Source organism: Felis catus, chromosome C2 (assembly GCF_018350175.1).
Source record: "Felis catus isolate Fca126 chromosome C2, F.catus_Fca126_mat1.0, whole genome shotgun sequence".
NCBI lineage: Eukaryota > Metazoa > Chordata > Mammalia > Carnivora > Felidae > Felis > Felis catus.
In genome coordinates, this window is record NC_058376.1 from 27,932,104 (window position 1) to 27,951,684 (window position 19,581).

A 19,581-nucleotide genomic window follows, 5' to 3' on the forward strand; every position below is an offset into this window, starting at 1 on the left:
CCTTAGGAATAAGCATGCGTGGGTGGGAAAGGGGATGAGGGAGTGATTGGAAAAGAAAGATGGGAGAGATTATAAGGTTGTCCTTATTTGGGGATTTATGTGATCTCTCTCAAAGACTGTTTTGTTATAAATCAAAAAAAAGGGGGAAATAAGGGGGAGAGGAAAGAGGGAAGAAGGGAAGGGAAAGAAAGAGAAAGAGAAAGGGAAAAGAAGGAAGGAAGGAAGAAATGAAGGAAGGAAGGGGAAAGAAAAATGAAGGTAGGGTTAACAGTTTTATATAATCTAATTACAGGGCAATTACCTCTGAAGGGCATGGTGTGAATTAAATCCGGGACAGTCACATCAGGGAGTTTTGCCCCTATGCCAAAGAGAGTCTATTCCCTCTTTGTTTGTGGGGATAATGTCCCTCTTCTCTAACTGGCACAGCCTGTCTCTTTAGAGGCCAGCTGTGGCACTGCCCCTATTCTACTTGGCTTACTCTATAGTTCAAGGGTAAGACAGGAGCAAATTATGCAGAGTAATCTCACCCTTGTTAGCTGTAGATTTGCAACGCCCTCCCCAAACCTATCATTGTCCCAATGCCCATTTTTACTCTGGGCAGTGCCGCTCTGTGCTTAGGGTTTGGTTTGTGAATTGTGGGTTGGCCAGCAATTCTCCCAATCCAGTTGTGGCGTTACTGTTGTTTTCTCTTTTCAGTTTACTGCATGAAGGAGTTACACCAGTCCAAGTTACAAGCAGACCCCAAATGGTTACATTATACAAGCTGTGAGGTTTTTAAACTTGACAAGGGACAGAAGGGAAATTCTCATGGCAAGGAAATCCTCACTTAAGTTTCAGTGAGCCAAAAGCACTTAAACCCATGAACCTTCAGCTGGCTGTCCTTTACCAGTCCAATCTCTAGGAGGAACTGGCATATGTTCTTGCTCTGGTCACCCTGTAGCGGAATCACTTCTCCGTCTTCTGGATGCTCAATTACAGTACCATTGCTGGCAAATTTCTTCTTCAATGCCTTCACTAGTTTCTTTTTTATCGTAAATCAGTAAATCACCAGGGATCCCTTGATTTCTTGAAGGGTAGTAAGAGTCTTCCCGATGTTTCTCTGTTGACTTTTTCTATGGATATAATCCTTACTTGCATCAGCAAAGAGGTGGAAAGGGTGGACGTTCCGGAGAGCTAAGTCCATACCATTCTGTGTCCTCGATGGAACTGGCCTGCGGAAGGCTGTGGCAGGAGAAGGCCTTCTGGATGCAGGACTGGGGTGGGAACTGAGTGCTGGGAAGCCCGTGGGGGCACAAGGGGGGAAGCTGCTGAGTGTTTCGAGTCTGTTCAGTGAGTGGGACATCTCCCGGTCCAGTCTCATTTGTAATATATTTTGCAGAAATGCCTTGACTTTTCCCACAATAGTTTGGTTTGTTTTTCTGATTTTTCAGAGCTGATAACACATTTTCCACAATTTTCTAATTCCTCTGGGAAATAATTTGGGAGAATGAGAAGTTAAATGCAAGGATTCAGATCAAAAGCCTGTCTTTTTAATTTTAAGTAGTTAGAATAGCTTGTTATCAAGATTACATTACAGTTAATACTCTGTCAATCAATCAGACGTATTGATAGATCTCCTAATTTTTGTGGTTCCTAAACTCTGGTTTATAGACTAGCTGCATCGGAAATACCTGAAGATTGCTTTGGGAATGGAGATCCTCTATCCCACCTCAGAAATTCTGAGTCGGAAGGTATGGTGTGGGACCTGGGAATATGCATTTTAAACTTGTTTCCAAGCAATTTTTGTGAACAGCCCCATTTGGGAGTCACTGCCCTTGTCTAGAACAGCTGGACCTTTTGCAATTATGGTATCTTCTTTTCTATTTCTGATTTGAGGACTCCTCCCCTTCCAACTCCTAAGGATAATAGAATACATTTTAGTCACTTTTTTTTTTTTATGAGAGCAGATTTAAATTAATTTTTCCTTTAGACTTTCATGACAGTTGTTAAGATAACTGGATACCCCCTGAGGTGTGGCAACGAAAAATTATTGCTGTAACTGTAGGGTAGTTGTAGCTACATCCGAATAGCACTATTACAAAATGAGATAGTAATCCCCTACAAATTCTTTGCTGGAGTTTTTAGATCTGAAGGAATAATTTCATCATGTGTTGGTGATTATTTGGGAAAATCCTATTGTGCCTTTTTAAGATGATAGTTGGAATTGATGGGGGGAAAATTAAGAGAAACAGCTGGAGGCTTTGCAAGTACTTTCATAAGCAGGATGTTCATGCCAGGGGAGAATGCATTTTATGGAAATTTTAAAATAAAAGTGTTCTATTTCTTGAATACATTTTTTTTTTACCAGTGTTATTTAGAAATTTTAATACTGGCCTTATTCTCTAGGGTAACATGCACAGATATGCCTATTACTAAAGTCTTAGTTGGCATATTTTGGTTTTATTTGGAAGGGGAGGAATTGGCTAATTATATCAATTAATAATTCAAATCTAGCGATATTGATTGGAGGTGGTCATGCTTAGATGGGCACACGCAAGTACCAGAAAACGAAAGCCATTAAAAAAAACTTCTTTAACTTAGGAACTCTGCCCTCCAGCATTCGAGCATCTGGTTCCCTTCTCTTGCCTGCCAAAGCTAACAGCCAGAGTCTCTTAAGAAGAAGGATTAGATGTAAAATCCTGATAAATCCCATTCGGTTTGAGCTGTGTACCAATAACAGAAGGACATTTGCTGTCCATCTGTCTTTGGATGAAACGCGGGAGCTTTGATACTGGCACTGCAGTTGAAATAGAGGGCTCTGTGTCTATCTTGCAGTGTATTTTTATTCAGGCTACAGTCGGATGACACAGATACATACCGCTCTGTACTCTGAAATCACCAAAATAAAATTGCTTAAGGCCTCTATATAATTCTGGGCTAACTAAACAATAACACCCACATCTAAATGGCCTGTGTGATTACGCAGAAAAACTACAGATTTTCTGTGAGGTTTACCACTCCCCTAGGAACTCTAAATCCCGCTGTAGTCACTCTCTAATTTCTTCTACTTCTTATTGTGTTTATAAGTGCAATTTGGGATTCAAAGCAGAAAGGCATTTGCAAAGCTTTGGGGTAGAACTCTACCTCAGAGGACAAAACAAATTAACGTGCAAATCCTTTGTATAGATCATCATATTATCATCAAGGTGGGAATAAAAAACATTTATTACATTTAATTATAGAAGGTGTGCATATAAGATAGGTAGACAGAGAGCTATTTAGACGTGAAACCTAAGTCAAGGATAACTGTACCAAAGGCAAATAGAACAGTAAGAATATGTGTCAGGTGCTGCCCAGTGTTTCAAAACCACTAGGTTCTCATAGGGCACAAAGTGTGCACGCCCCCATGTGCTATGGTCTTTGGCAGTGTATTAATTTTGTATCGCTGCCTAACAAATTGCAACAGCACATAGCATCTTACAACATTAATTTGCTGTCTTCCAGTTCCTGTGGGTCAGGAATCTGGCAGGTTTTAGTTGGGTTCCCTCCTTAGTGTCTCACATGGGTGGAATGAAAGTCTTGGCTGGCTGCACCCATATCTGGAAGCTCAGCTAAGGAAATTGACTTCCAGGCTTTCTCTAGTTGATGGCAGAATTTATCTTCCTGTAACTGCGTAACTGAGGTCCCCATTTTCTTGCAAACTGTCGACCAGGAGTTACGCTCAGCTCCTAGAGGATGCGTTCTATAGGTCAGAGGGCTCCTTTGATAGGCCCTCCCACCACTTGACAACTTACGGCCTTAAGGCCAGCCTTAAGGGTTCACTTGATTAGTTCAGGTCTACCCAGGATCATTTCCCTGGTAATTAACTCAAAGGCAACTGATTAAGGACCTTAATGATATCTGTAAAATCCCTTCCCTTTTGTCATATAATGTAACCTAATCATGAGATTCGTTTCTCATCATAATCACAGATTCTGTCTGTACAGGGGGAGGAATTGCACAAGGCATATAAATCAGGGGACAGAGATCTGGGAAAACCATCTGCCTTCTGCAAGCACCTGAGTATTCATAGCCTCTGTCTTGATCCATATACCCTGACCTATTCTGCATTTCACCCCACAACCTATTTTTTTTTATTTTTACAAACTCAGGCCATTATTTTATGATTTCACTATACTCCTAATCCTTGGCCTTGAATTCTTAGATCACCCCTTATGATCTCTCACGGCCAGTTAGCTGTTGTTGCTTTAGTTGAAGACATTAATTTCCCTTTCATACTTTATTAACTTCCATACTAGAATAATCTCAAGTTAAGGGATTCACCTGGCATCAGGGAACTCTCTGGTTATTGAACACTTGCCTGACGAGTATCTCTGATATATGCAGGGTCTGTGATCCCATGCAAAAAGGGGAAGAAAGAGAAGTGGAAATCCCTCAAGAATTAGATGTATGTCCATGAACTTCCACATATATGTGTGGTGGGTAGTTAGAGCCTGTTAGATTGTGAAGAAAAGGAAGAAAGAAGAATCCCATCTACCCACTCAGCCTTGCAATTCCAGATTGCTAGAGTCCCTTGAAGCTGCTGGATGAGAAAGGGGTGAGCCTTCCTGGTCGAGTGGCCCCAGGGGCTCTGTGAAACCAGGCAAATGCATTTTTCTAGAACCCTAATTTTAACTCAGAATACATTTCTCCACAGAAACAAGGCTTTAAGCAATATTTTGTTTACTAGGTCAGTTTACAAACACTTTGATAAAGAAAATAGATAAGAAGATGTCCTCATAAGTGCAGAATAGTTCAGACTGATTGCGTGCTTATATTACATGCCTACCATTTCTTCTCTTTGCAGACTTGACTCAGGTACTCAGCCAAACCGAGCAGGGATGTCCTCTTTCAGAGTGTTGGGAAGTATTTATCCTACTCTCTAAAATTATTTTCTTAAGAGTTCATGACTGTTCATGACTGTGTAAAGATCAGTTTGGCTGTTCCTCTTATGACTCAGCAATTCCACTCTTAGGTACATACCACAAAAGATTGAAAGCAGGTACTCAAACAAAAACGTGTACATGAATGTTTACAGTAGCATGATTCACAATAGCCAAAACGTGGAGACAACCCAAATGTTCATCAACTGATGAACAGACACACAAAATATGTTATATTCATCCAATGGAATATTATTTCCCCTTGAAAAGGAATGAATGAAATTCTGATGCAAGCTGCCATATAGATGAACCTGGAAAAGATTGTATTTTTCATAAACTCCTAAGTGAAAGAAGCCAGAAACAAAAGACGATGTGTTACATGATTCCTTTTATATGAAATATCCAGGATAGGCAAATATATAAGAACAGAAAATATATTAGTGGAATAAAAAATAGAAAATAGTCACTTAGGAATAAGGCAATAGGGGTTAGGGAGGTGATAGCTAAGTGGTGTCAAATTTCCCTTTGTGAGGTTAAAAATGTTCTAAAATTGCTATGGTGGTCGTTGCACATGTATGTGAATAGGCTAAAAACCATTGCATTACGCACTTTAGATGGTTCAATTATACCGTATGTAAATTGTATCTCAATAGAGTTGTTAATAAAGAGTTACTAACTGCTGGAAGGAAATCACATTGGGTAAATCGAGGTAAAGCATAAACTTCAAGACACTTTTCTCAACACGTAAGTAAGAAATGGAGTCTTATTTATGACAGAATGACTCTCCCCTGGCCAAATCTTTTTCATTCACCCCAATCATACACTTATCTTTAGTTTTTGATCTAAGGAACTTCAGTGAATCTGTGCCGGCTCTTAGGAGAGCTCTCTGGGAAGTGCCTGTATGGACTTTGATTTTAGACCCCAGAAAGAACAGTCTCTCATCTTTGTTGTTTGAGGCTATTTGCTTGTTTCTCTTATTGAAAAGTACCTTCCTGTGGATGGTTCAGGAGGGGTGAAGGTGGACATTCACATTCAATTTCTGGGGGATCGTTGGCAGCTTTACAGATGCAGTATTGCCTCAGCACAGTAGCTACAAAGTCAGACTCCAGGTTTTTTGGCCGTAAGAGAAAGGGAAGTGACGCTCTGGAGTTTTGTGGAGCTAAATTGGACCAGGAGTTGTGGGGGAGAGAGGAAAGAAAAGGAAGCCAATAGCAATGGGCACTTAGGAAGGGAGGCACATGGAGCGTTTTCTCATTAATGGAGTGTCTTCCACAGTAAATCATTGCTGCACTCCTACTTAGTGAATTATACAATGCCATTTCCATTTTATAGATGAGCAGAATGAGGCCTGAGGAGATGACCACAGTTCCTAGTGGTGGGGCTATAATTTAATCACAGGCGTTTTTGATACTTTGAGCCTCTTTCTTCTCCCTCTTCTCTTTTCACTCTACATTAGCGATTCTAACTAACGTCTGCAGACACTTCTGGTTGTAACAACTGAGTGGAGGAATTCTACCTCTGGTTGGATACAGCCCATGGAGGCGGCTAAACTTTCCGCAATGCACAGCGCAGCCATCCACATTGAATTCTCTGGTCCCAGGTCTCAGTAGTGTGGAGGATGAGCAACTCTATACACCGCTTAATATCTCATTAGCTTCCATGTGTGAAGTGAGAATCTATAGATGATTCCCATTCCAACATTTATATCCCTAGTCCAGATGTGTCTCAAAAGCTTTGGACTTACTCATGTAACTGCTCCCTAGAAATATCTCCTTATATGTCCCAAACTCAAAATATTTAGCCATCACATATTCTGGTCAGTGTTTGGATTTACAGTGTGGCATCATTACCACAATTTTGTCTTATTGTTTATTTCTTTAAATCAGAATATAAATAAAGTCTACCCATGGTTATTGGTAGATATGTCCCTGAATACTTTTCCAATCTATAGTCTTTTTCCATTTCTTTTTTAATATATGTCAATTTTGCTGTTTGTAATCTGTGTCTAAATTTCCCATCCATTAGTAACTGTTCTGGAGGTTTGATTAGTGTCAAGTTCAACTTTTTTTTTTTTTTTTCAGAATTAATTCACAGGTAGTGTTATGCTCTATCAGGAGGCATTTCAAGCCTAGGTGCTTTTCCTTTGTAGTTTTAGCAGGTATTGCTGAACAATACCTACCTCCATTAACTCCAGTGGTGACACACTAATTAAATAATTCATTCCTCATTTATTAGCTGGATATTTCTATAAAGAGAAACTTTCCCTCATCTAGTATTGTTTACTCCTTCAAACAGTTCATATAGGAAAGGCCAAAAACAAAACAAAACAAAACAAAACAAAAAAAATCCTTGATTCTTTATTTAACAGTTTTAAAAATAATTCACTGATACTCTTCAGTGGTAACCAATTAGTTTTATTACAGTATCATTATAGATGTATATACTGAAACTTATTTGATGTGTTTTAATCTATTGTAGTTACTATCATTCTTGACATTCAAGTTGTCCCCTCTTTGGTGAGTGAGAGCCTTTGAACTTGGCTCCTTACTCATTCTGGATGCTGGAGGTTTGTGTACTTAACTATGTTCCTTTGTTTATCTGATCCTACTCCTGCTTGATTTCTGTTTTTGTTTTTTGTTTTTTTTTAATTCTCCATATTTCTTTTTTATAGATGAATTTCTTATTGTTTTCCAAGAACGTTACTTATTTGGACTTTAAAACAATATTCTTTTGTCTGTGGGGGAAACTGAGAGGGTCGGCTGCCTTGATCAAATTTCTCTCTTTTTTAAAAATTTCAGCTTGATTAAGGTGTAATTGACAAATAAAAATTGTAAGTTATTTAAAGTGTACATCGTGGTAATTTATATACATAATATTGTAAAAGGATTTCTCCCATCCAGGTTATTAACACATCCATCACCTCACATATTTATCATTTTTTTTCTTTTAGTAAGAATACGTAATTTCTATTTTCTTAGCACAATTACACCATACTGTGTTATCAAGTATAATTACCATGTCTTGATCTAATTTCTGAGAGATCTTTCTAAAATGTAAATCAGATTATGCCATTTCCATGATTGAAACTTATAATGACCCACACCTGCCTTCAAACCAAATCCAGACTCTTTAAAGAACCCCTTTAGCCTCTAAATACTTTATTTTTAAACCCTGGGCATTGAGACCCATACAGGGTTTGAACTCATGACCATGAGATCAAGACCTGAGCTGAAATTAAGTGTCCAATGATTAACAAACTGAGCCACCCAGCTTCTGAATCCTTCTTACCTTGCTTCTTTTCTGGCCCCCAGCCCTTGCTAAACTTTAGCCACGTGGAATCTCTTGTAGTTCCCCACAAATGCCATGTTTCTCCAGGTTTCTGTTTTTTGCTTATGACGTTCCCCACCTCCTTATCTTTGTCTTCTTGACTTCTATCCCTCTTTAGGTCTTGCCTTAGATGTTACTTCCTCCATGAGGTCTTCTCTGAACAGAGAGTCTATGTCTCTTACTTTCCCAGGGCAGTTCTAAAGTATGGCTGATAGAGATCTATCAGTGTGTGTTTATTTATTTTTACTTTTATTTTTTAACATTCAAGTCAGTTAACATATAGCACACTCTGGGCTTCAGGAGTAGAACCCAATGATTCATCTGTAACATATGACACTCAGTGCTCATCCTGAGAAGTGCCCTCCTTAATATCCATCACACATTTAGTCCCTCTACCCACCCCCTTCCAGCAACCCTCAGTTTGTCCTCTGTATTGAAGCATCTCTTATGGTTTGCCACCCTCTCTATTTTTTTTATCTTATTTTTCCTTCCCTTCCCCTACGTTCCTCTGTTGAGTTTCTCAAATTCCACATATGAGCGAAACCCTATGGTATTTGTCTTCCTCTGACTGACTTATCTCACTTACCATAACACCCTCCAGTTAGGCACATTTCCATGTTCACAAGTGTCTCATTTTGTGTGATACATTATATAATTATCCTATCTCTGAACCCACAATCCCAGAACTGTGTTATATACCCATCTTGTGGCCTTCCATGGCATTCTATAATTTCACCTAGCATTTTTCATGCAATAACAGTTTCCTGTGTACTTATTTCTTTGTTATGGATTGAATTGTGTTTTCCTTCAATTCATCTGTTGGAGCCCTAACCCCCTAATGTGGCTGTATTTGGAAATAGGACCTTTAAAGAGGTAATTGAGATTAATTTAATGAGGTTATGAGTGAGGCTCTAAGCCAATAGGACTGGTGTCCTTATAAGAAGATGAAGTGGTACCAGAGATAAACATTCACAGGAGAAAGACCAGATGAGGACACAGTAAGAAGGCAGCCATCCAAAAGCCGAGGAGAGAGACCACAGGAGGAACTAAACCTGCTGACACTTTGATCTTGGGCTCCAAGCCTTCAGAACTGTAATAAGTTTCTATTGTTTAAGGCACCGAGTCTACGGTATTTTGTCATGGAAGCCCTAGCAAACTACTGGTCTTCTTTACTAGATTGACTTATTCGTGTTTTAAATCCCTGTTACCAGTTGTAGTGATATGCATCTGTATCATCAGGATTCAGTCTGAGAAACAGAACCACCAAGAGTGATATAAAAGATTTTATTATGGGGAGTTGACACGTAACTGTGGGAACTAGGTAAACAGGCTATCAAAGTCTCTTGTCTATATGTCCGAATTAGAAAGGCAAAAACCTAGGAAGAAAACCTTGGGGTGAAGCGGCAAAGAGCAAGGACACACTGCAACCCATACGAGTGGACTGGAACCCATGTCAGTCTTTCCAAGTCTCCAATTTTGACGGTGCAGGTGACCTGCAATGGAAACTTGAGCCTTTTATCACAGAACTATGCATTCACCTGTCCCAGGAGTAGGAGAAGCAGAAAGGGGTATTGATGGGAGCAAGAGGAGGGGCAGACTGGGATCTGTCCCACACCTTCAAGGGGAACTAGCAATTGCACAACGGGTGTGAGTTCCAGTGGTGCCTTGTAGAGAACCTGCACAGACGTTCCAAGTGCTAAAAAAACAAAAAGGCTGCTGCTTCACTTCCATCTCTCAGATATCCAAATGTTACTTGTGGCTGACACTAACTTGAAACTACACAGTGAGGAGAATTCTGGGAAATGGGGTTCCGCCTTAGCTAAGTTAACACAATATGAATGACTATGGCTTCTCGATACTGTTTGTGAAATAAATAAGTGATACTGAAGCTTGTGACCTCATCATAGTATCGTGATCATTCTCCTAGAATGGAAGGGACCCAGAGAACCCATGGAGCATCTTGTCTAGGAGCCCCATGTGTCAGACTTTCCTTGTGGATTTGGAGGGTATTCAACGTTTTATTATGAGGTTGGTATTTTATTACTAAAATAATGAGGAAGAATCAAACCTACCAGATAACAATGCTTCAAAAAGAAGTTTGATCATGAGAGTGGGCTATAGGATTAATCTGTAATGTAGCTAAAATATAAGAGATTGACAAAGGATATTAGGTGGCAGTCCTTGCTGCTTCATAGCGATCCTTAAACTAATGCAATTAGATTATCTGGTTCGTGAATTTGCCAGTTTACTTTCTTGTTTTTGCTTTGCCTCTTCCACTTACTGGCTGCCTTTTTATTCATTCAACATGAACTGAAGAGGGAGAAATGGGAATTTCTGAAACACATACTGTGACATTGAAACATTTTGTTCTCTAAATTTCCCGGGGACCGGCAGTTTGAAGTGGAACAAAAAACACCGCTGCTGTTGATTATTTATATTGAAGGACAATGTATGTTTCAACACATTAACTCACAAAAATGATTTATTGCCACAGCATCCAAACAATGCTCTGTAACCGATGACTGTAGTTTTTAGATAAGTGATAATTTGCATGAACAATGCTTAGTCTCTTTATCTGGGACACTTGAAGCTGCTCAGCTGTTATACAAAGGTCCTATGGACATGGGGGATTTTTCTTTTCTGTTCACCAGGGTCACTTCAGGAACCAGCAGATCGGAACTGTGGATCTGTCACTCATTCTTAAGATCTTCCGCTTGGCCACAGTTGAGGGGAGGTGTGCTTGCAGGAGACAGAAGTGCTGGCTCAGGCTAAACCGTGACCGTTCAAACACTGAACACCAAGCATGTGAAGTACTTGGCCAAAACATCTGCGGTGGAATAATTGATTAAAATATTATTGATATATGAGTTGACTTTATTTATCCAATTAAATCTCAGGTATCCTTTTTTTGAAATGTGTATAACTGCAGGTAGCTAGCATTCTTCTTTTAATTGGTTTTGACTTTGCAGAATGATTTTTTGTATCTCTCCAGCTGCTTCATCAGAATTGAAGGGAGGGAAAATGACCCCATGACCCTCTTCTCTCATCCGAATGAAGTAAGAGCCACAAAGCTGGAATAATTTTGGATTTTCCACATAGATTTTCCTGACTATTTCTTTTAATACAAACATAAGAATGATAACCAACTCTTTGTCCTCAATTACTTCCATCCAGAATTATGCGTGGGATGCTGTATGTGAACTTGGCAGTTATATGACAGGAATTTGCATCCTCCCAAAGCAATGCAGGTAGGAGAGAAATGAGCTTAAATGGGACTGAGAAAATTATAATAAGTGATAATTTATATAATATATATTTTATATATTATATATAATATATAATTAGCAATACATATATATCATTTGTATAATAAATGATAACGATCATAAATGATAATTGGAAAGATCCTTATAGATCCATGGCAAGGATCTAACAAGTCTCTAAAGGTCTATACAATTCCTTGATTGCTGTCCATATAACAAAGAAAGGGATCCTGTCATGTCTCGTTTCTTTGTGTCTTACTGTTACAGTTCACCTCTCTCTCTTCCCAGCTCATCAACTCACACAGCTCTTAGAAACTAAACAGGCCTTCTCTCCCTGTTATCCATGTGGTCACTGAAAAATACAGACTCACATGAACCACTAGAGGGATCTCTCTTCTTGGGAAAGGGGAAAAAATAATAAAAAAAATTCCAATCCAAGTTGTATAATAAACTCTGAACTTGAAATGACACAGGGAAAAGCCAAGCAGGACCACAAATTAACTACGGCAATTTTCAAAGATGTTCCATGTTGCAGAGGGGCCCTGACCTTGGGGAGTCTGACCTTCCTAAGGTCCTGAGAGAACGTGTCAAATGTGGACTTTGTCACACAAACACACTTTGAACTACTCGAGTGGGCTTCCATGGTAACTTGAAGGGAGAAGGCTGCAGGCTGCAGAGAGGACAGTGAGAGGCCAGATCATTAAGGCCAATCAAATTTGTAACTCCTATTTTATGGTAGTTTTGAAGAACTTCACAGTTTGACATTTCAAACCCTTACACACTTGAAAAAACATGAGAGTGAGGTAGTACACACGCACACACACACACACACACACACGCAAGCCTGCATGCACCCACACACCATTATTTAATTTCACAGTTTATGAAGCAGTTATTTGTATCACCATTATATATATATGGAACCAGACTTGGAGGAAGTTAAGTCATTTCTTTAATCACTAAAGTGGAAAAGCCAAAATTTTAACTCAGTTCAGGTACTTTCTGTTTTACTCAAGCTTCCTGTGGAAATAACCAGAATTTTGGAAGAAAGTGACTGTTCTACTGCATGTATCTGATAGCTACAAAATATAGAAGATAGTCATATCACATAAACGTTTGGAAAAAAGACCTGAGGAAGTTCAGAGAAAATATTTAAGAATTTTATAGACAGAGATTTAAAAGGGAAGATGGCTGGAGAAAGATAAACGGATCGCGATAGTGAACTTTTGACAAAACACTCAAAATTGCAAGGGAAAAAGATGCACCTAGAGGAATCAGATAGTGATAAGAAGGGTCTCGTGTGGGGTTCCTGGTGGCGCAGTGGGTTGAGCATCTTACTCTTGATTTCGGGTCAGGTCTTGATCTCACGGTTCTTGGGATTGAGCCCTGCGTCAGGCTCTGTGCTGACAGCGTGAAGCCTGCTTGGGATTCTCTCTCTCCCTCTCTGTCTGCCCCTCTCCCCCTCTCAAAATAAAATAAATAAACTTAAAAAAAAAGAAGGGCCTCTAGTAAGCTCAGATTTTACAAGATATGTGAGAAAGATGGCAGAAACCATAAGTCACTAAGGGCCATGTAAAGGAGTCAAGCAGATTTATGGAGAGCATGTGAGGTAGTTGAACCTCTAATATAAGCCCATGCATGTGAAAGATGCTAAGGACAGTACAGTGTTCAGGCTACGGGGAGAGGAAGAATAAAAAAGGATGAACTTGGTATGTAGGACAGACTATTTAAGGAATGATAGATGAGAGCAAATCAACACTCATTTTTATGTATATTATCAACCTTTTAAAAATATATTGAATGTTCTATCAGGAAAATAATATCGAATTTGGAAAGCTACAAAAAGAGAACTTGGAAGAGTGTGAAACAACTATAATTAAGGAGGAATGAAAGCCTCGGGAAGACTGAGCAGGTACAATCATTGCCTGCTCAACAGCAATCCTGGGCCTTTCTCAAGCCCTGTTCTGTGGTGACAGAACCCTGGTTTTTGTTAAGTTACTGGGTGGTTGTTGGCTTCAAGGGCGAGTGTAACTTTCCTGTACCCTAAGAGTTGAATCTTGATTACTTTAAATGTATCCCAGTTATTCCATTCATGTTTAAAAGAGTGGTTTAAGGATGGGCACATGATGTCATTTTGGCCAAAGAGACATGAGGGGAAAGTCTTGTCTAGGGAGTGACTGAAAAATGTTTCTCTGTTTTAAAAAGAGACACGTGGAAGGGAGGTGCCTTCTCCTCTCTTCTGGACTTTAGATGCTGTTGTTAAACATGGGATGCCCAAAGCTGCTGCAGTCATTCAGAGTCCTTACTGGAGGTACCATCCAGTCTTGATGCTGTAGTTTAGCACCTGAAATAACTAACCATGGAAATGCTTCCTTAGGTCTTCTTATGCAGATTGTATTTTCCTTATCTGTGCCAGCCATTTTTAAATCTCCTCTTCCTTGCTGACCAAAGTATCTTAACTGAGACTCAAGTGATCCCTTTACTTTGAAAAGAAAAATCCTATACAAAATGAGAAAAGATATGACTTAAGCAAAGTTGATGTAAAGGTACTTACTGTTTTATTTTTATTCTTTTTTAAATGTTTATGAATTTATTTTGAGAGATAGAGAGTGTGCATGCGTGTGTGCATGTGCACGTGAGTGGGGGAGGGGCAGGGAGAGAGAACCCTAAGCAGGTTCCACACTGTCAGCATACAGCCTGATGCAGGGCTCGATCTCACAAACTGTGAGATCATGACCTGAGCAGAAAACATGAGTCTGATGCTCAACCAACTGAGCCAACCAGGCACCCCAAAATACTTAGTGTTTTAGTGAAGAGTAAAACAAACTGGGTTAAATAAAAAACACAATTTTTTGAACATAGGGAAACTAATGGTATCAGTATGTGATCTCAGAGGCAGGAAGAGTGTTCAAAACAATGACTAGGCATTTTGAAATGGCAATTACACTTATATTTACTGTTATTTCCAGAGTAACTTGGATGTGGGTCAACAGCTCATTTGCATCCATCCACAAAGCATCTGCCATCCTAACAAGGACCTTCTGATACTTCCCAGGTGCACCCTGAAGTATGAGTGGTCCTATCTCCTCTGCATCCCCCCAAAAGTCAGTATGATCATTTTTGCCTCTTTCTCTTGCTTATGTTGTCCTTCAGTCTGGAGTGCCCTCCTCCCTTGTTTTTCTCCTGTCCCTTTTGTCTAAGAAATTTGTATTATCCCTCAACATCTATCTCTTGTCTTGTTTTTTGATACTTTTAGTCTCATTCTTTCCTCTTGTTTATGAATTCCAAAATTTTCACTGGGAGGTTTCTATCATTAGTTATATAATTAAAGAGCACGTGTTAGCATTGTCTTTCCAAAATAATTATTTCTGTGACTACTACATTGTTTTACATAGTGATTGCTCAACCAAGACTGTTGAGATTGAGATTGCTGACTGCGTAATTTGTAGCCAACCAAAGACCCCTACTCTGAGATCCTAAATTCTAGTAATCTAATGTCTTCCTTTTTATTCTATCAGTACTATGGGTAGTAGCTGCTTGTTATCGCTGGGTAATCCTTAATGTCCTCTATTGCTCTTTCAGCTCTCAAACACCTGTATAATCAGCCTCTAAATGAAATCATTTTTGTTCAAATGCTTATTGTGGTTTCTGTTCTCTGAAGGCATCTGACTGCTACACTGCTAGAAGACTATAGTAGTTGGAGGGCTACGTAAATAGAGTGGGATTCTCCAATAATTCAGTGGGGAAGATAGGGAAGGATTTATGGTTAAAAGTAGCATTTGCAAATGGCCTTGAATATGAGTGGGATTTAGAGGTGTAGAGATGGGGTTGAAAAAAACTTTTCAAGACAGGATAGCACTATGAAAAATACTCATTAATAGGAAAAATATTGTAAGTATGTTGGAAATCATCAATATGGAAAAGTTAATATCTAGCATGAATTTGCAAAGGTAGGATTTGATCAGATCTTGGTAGGGGAGGATCTTTAATGCTAGCCTCAGAACCATCAAAGGCTTTTGAGTAGCAGGATTATAATATTAGGTCAGAGGAGGACAGAAAGAAAACATACTTGTTGTTATACTTTTTTTGATGTTCTTTTTTTAAATTTTATTTATTTGTTTTGAAAGAGAGAGACAATGCAAGCAGTGGAGGGACAGAGAAAAAGGGAGAGACAGAGAATCCCTCTGATGTGGGACTTGAACTCAAAAACCATGAGATCATGACCGGAGCCAAAATTAAGAGTTGGATGCTTAATCAACTGAGCCATCCAGTCACCCCTGAACACTTATACTTTGAAAAATAACGTAGTGAGTATGAATAAGTTCTGTGTTACCCCAGGGATAATGGGGTTGTCATATTCTTCTAATTTTTCTAAATCATATTTAACTTATCTCTGAGTTCCCAATCATCTGACTGGCAGGACATCCATTATCAGTCATTATCAGGGCTCACTTTTTACTTTCTTCTAAAAAGCTGGAACTTGAATAATTCCATAAGAATGGGGAGAGGGTCCCTGGTCCTTCGTTTATGATAGCCACCATTGTTTTCTTGTTCATTTACCGTTGACAAGTCTGTGGAGACAGACTAGAAAAGCTTCTCTTGTTGAGGTGCAGAGACATCTTTCACGTGGTTCTCTTTGCCACAAGAAACTCTCAAGGTTGGGGTGTTTAGTTTTCGGCCTCTTTGGATCCTTATATTCATCATATATATATATATATATATATATATATATATATATATAATCACCTTTTGGAAGTTGTACCTCCTCCTGAGCTTTGCTTAGGGTAGAATACAGACCTATATGTTCCTTGTAGAGGCAGAATAGTGGTGTCCCCAAGATGTTACATCCTAGTTTCAGAACTTAAATATGCTACATTATATGGAAAAGGGGAACCAGAGTTGCAGAAACAATTAAGGTTGCTAATCAATTGACTTAACATAAAGATATTTTTCTGGATTATCTGGGTGGGACCAATGTAATAATAAGCATCCTTAAATGTGGAAGAGGTTAGCAGAAAAAAAGATTGAAGTGTTGCAATGTGGCAACTGGCCTTGAAGATGGAGGAAAGGGACCAGGAGCCAAGGGATGTGGGCAGTCTCTAGGAGCTCGTGAAAATCAAGAAACAGACTTTGCCTTAGAGCCTCCAGAAAGAGCCTGCTGACATCTCGATTTTGGACTTCGGGCTTCTGGCCCCATTGAGACCTCTGTTGCACTTCTAACCTACGTAACTGTAAGATAATACATTTGTGTTGTTTTAGACCATAAGTCTGTGGTAATTTGTGACAGTAGCAGTAGGAAACCGATGCAGTCCTGAGGCTGCCACATCTCTTTCCCTTGAACATGAGATGCTTCACTTCATATCTATGTTTCTGACACAGTTTGCCTTCCTTCTATCTCAGCTCCAGAATATCCACCCTTCCCTCTTTCCGGGTAGCTACAAAAATATAAGAGTGTTTCTGTAGTACAAACGCTGAAATACAAAAATATTTTTGGTTTCCCCAAGAAAAGCTTAGGCCTTATAATAAGAGTCAACAGACTTCAGTCTACGGGCCAAATCTGGCCCATTTATTGGTTTTGAAAATAAAGTTTTATTGGAACACATTCATTTGTGTATTGCTTAGGGCTGCTTTCACACTATAATGGCAGAGTTAAATAGTTGTGACAGAGATAATATTAAATATTTACAAATTTTACTTTGTAGAAAAAGTGTGCTGATCTTAGAAACAAAATTATGGCTAATCTTAGGGTGGGTATAAGGATAAGTGTGAGAGCTACAGAATCTCCTTTTCAACTGTTATTCTATAGTAGCAATAAGTAAGACAGAAATTAGAATCTCAGTAGATTAACTCATGGTTGGTGTATAATGAGCTGAATGGTGGCTTCAGAGATACCAGGTTCTAATCCCTGGAAACTGTAAATGTTACCTTATTTGAAGAAATGAGTCTTTGCAGATGTAAACAATAAGTTAAGGATCTTGAGATGAAGAGATAACCTGGGGTCATCCTGCTTGGGCCCTAAATAGCATCACAAGTGTCCTTATAAGAAAGAGGTAGAGGGAGATTTGAAGTCAATGTGAAGACAAAGGCAGAAATTGGAATGATACAACCCGCAAGCCAAGGAACACCAAGGAATGTCAGCAACCACCAGGAGCTTGAAGACGTAAGGAATAGAGTCTCCTCAAGAGTCTCAGGAGGAAGCATGACCCTGCTGCCCGCTTGACTTTGGACTTCTGGCTTCCAGAATTGTGAGAAAACAAATTTCTGGTATTTTAAGCCACCGAGGTTGTGGTAATTAACAACAGCAGTTGGAAACTAATGCAGATGGGAAGACCATTTTGAGGAGACAGCAACCTTTTAACCAGCCCATATGATTGAAGCCAACAAAAATCTTATCTGCTTATGAATTCCAGACTCATTACTTCACATAATATCTGGTTTTGGTGGAGGAAATGCAGGGAAATGCAAAAGACCATGCTTTGGGGACTTATAGATTTTGTGGGTATTCTAATCATTTAACAGTGTATAAATGATTTCACAGTAATACAGTCAAAGTTCTTAGAGTAAATCATTTTGATTCCCACTTCTGTCTGGCATAGAGAAATAATCAGCATTTTAGAATGAGCACTTGGCTGTTCTATCATTGCCTCAATAACTGCTTGTGGAGCATACGATATGCCAGCTCACTTTCCCTCTTTTTATTATCGAATTTTCAGATTTAGTATATATACATATATATATATATATATACACACACATTATATATTATATTATATTATATTATATTATATTATATTATATATATTTAAGATACTTCTCCTACACCATTAGCATAATAAAGGAAGGTCCTAAAATTCACCTAGATGTGTGAATAATCCCTTTTCAGGGTAGCACACACATCTGGTGCACTGTATTGAATTCCTTTGTCCAGCCACAGATGCAGGAACAAGTTCTGGACAGGCTTGACTTCTCACAGGGGTCACCTGACAGGGTATGGATTCAGGTACCACAGGGGTACTATTGCTCACATCCTGCTCTGGGGTCTCACTGAGGCTGAGAGTATCTGCTTCTGAAGTTCATTAGGCTTCTCAGAAAGTCCCTCCATTTGAGCAAGCTCTTGTGGTGGCCAACTCAACAATGCGCCTTTGTGAGGTCTCTCCCTTCTTCCCTGTTTACCATACCTCTTCATCATTTCTAAATAGTTCATTCATGTGGCAGCCTTTATCTTAGGCTTTGTTTTGGGGGAAACCCAAGCTAAGGCATTAGAATCCTGCAGTCACAAGAAAACATCAGTAGATACCGATTGTTAAAACCTTTTCATCATGGATATTTACAAATAATCACTAAGTAGAGAGGAGGAAATTGGAACCCCATGTACCCTTCATTAATATACCCTTCCCCCAGAGTATCTTTGAAGTGGATTTCTCGACAATATTTTTATTGCGAGGTGATCAAAAGATTAATACATATGCAATGTTGCTTGTTATTCCCAATTCCCTTCATAAGGACTGTATCCTTGTAGATCTCTCTTGCCAACAAAATGTGAGAGCTTATTTCCCTACAGCCACCCCAACAAAGTAGGTTGTCAAACTTTTGGGTTTTTGCCAATCTCGCCTAGGCAGTTTTAATTGCATTCTCTTATGAGCAAGATTAAGCATGTTTCTGTGTTTATTTGTAAATTCTTTCTTCATATCTTTTGCCCATTTATCTATAGAAGTTAGATTAAAGGGAAGCTAGTCTTTTTTTTTTTCTTCTTCTTTTCAAAAGGTTGTATTAGGGAAATTGACACTTTATCTGTAATATAATTTAAAAATACAATTTTTGCAGTGTTTGTCGATTTACTTGTTTCTGGTGTTTTCTTGCATTTTTTTGAACCATATCTTTTTAAGATGAGGTGATTACAAAGTAATTACTGGAGAAGAGACTTGCATGAGAGATTATATTAAATAAATATTGAGAGTGAATTCACTTTTCCTAAATACTTCGTGGAAGATTTACAGTAAAAGTTTCATTTCAAATGATCTCATGCCATTCTAACATCCGGCAGTTAACATTTTATCTAATTGTCTAGGTTTTTAAAGTTCTTTGTCACA

General features: G+C 38.9%; 1 protein-coding gene across 1 annotated transcript; it reads right to left on the bottom strand.

Annotated features, from left to right (window-relative positions):
• Positions 1–826: 826 nt before the first annotated feature.
• LOC123380049 (eukaryotic translation initiation factor eIF-1-like) lies at positions 827–1,342 on the bottom strand. Its single transcript, XM_045037316.1, has 2 exons — positions 1,132–1,342; positions 827–1,014 (listed from the first exon to the last, which is right to left on the bottom strand). The coding sequence occupies exons 1-2, from the start codon at positions 1,340–1,342 to the stop codon at positions 827–829; spliced, it is 399 nt and encodes a 132-aa protein (XP_044893251.1).
• Positions 1,343–19,581: the final 18,239 nt, after the last annotated feature.

Excerpts from the sequence above, each read along its gene's own strand:
- LOC123380049 (XM_045037316.1), bottom strand. The coding sequence starts at position 1,342 with ATGTCCCACTCACTGAACAGACTCGAAACACTCAGCAGCTTCCCCCCT. Across the intron at positions 1,015-1,131 it reads CCACCTCTTTGCTGATGCAA|TGAAGGCATTGAAGAAGAAA; the intron begins GTAAGGATTATA and ends AAAAGAAACTAG.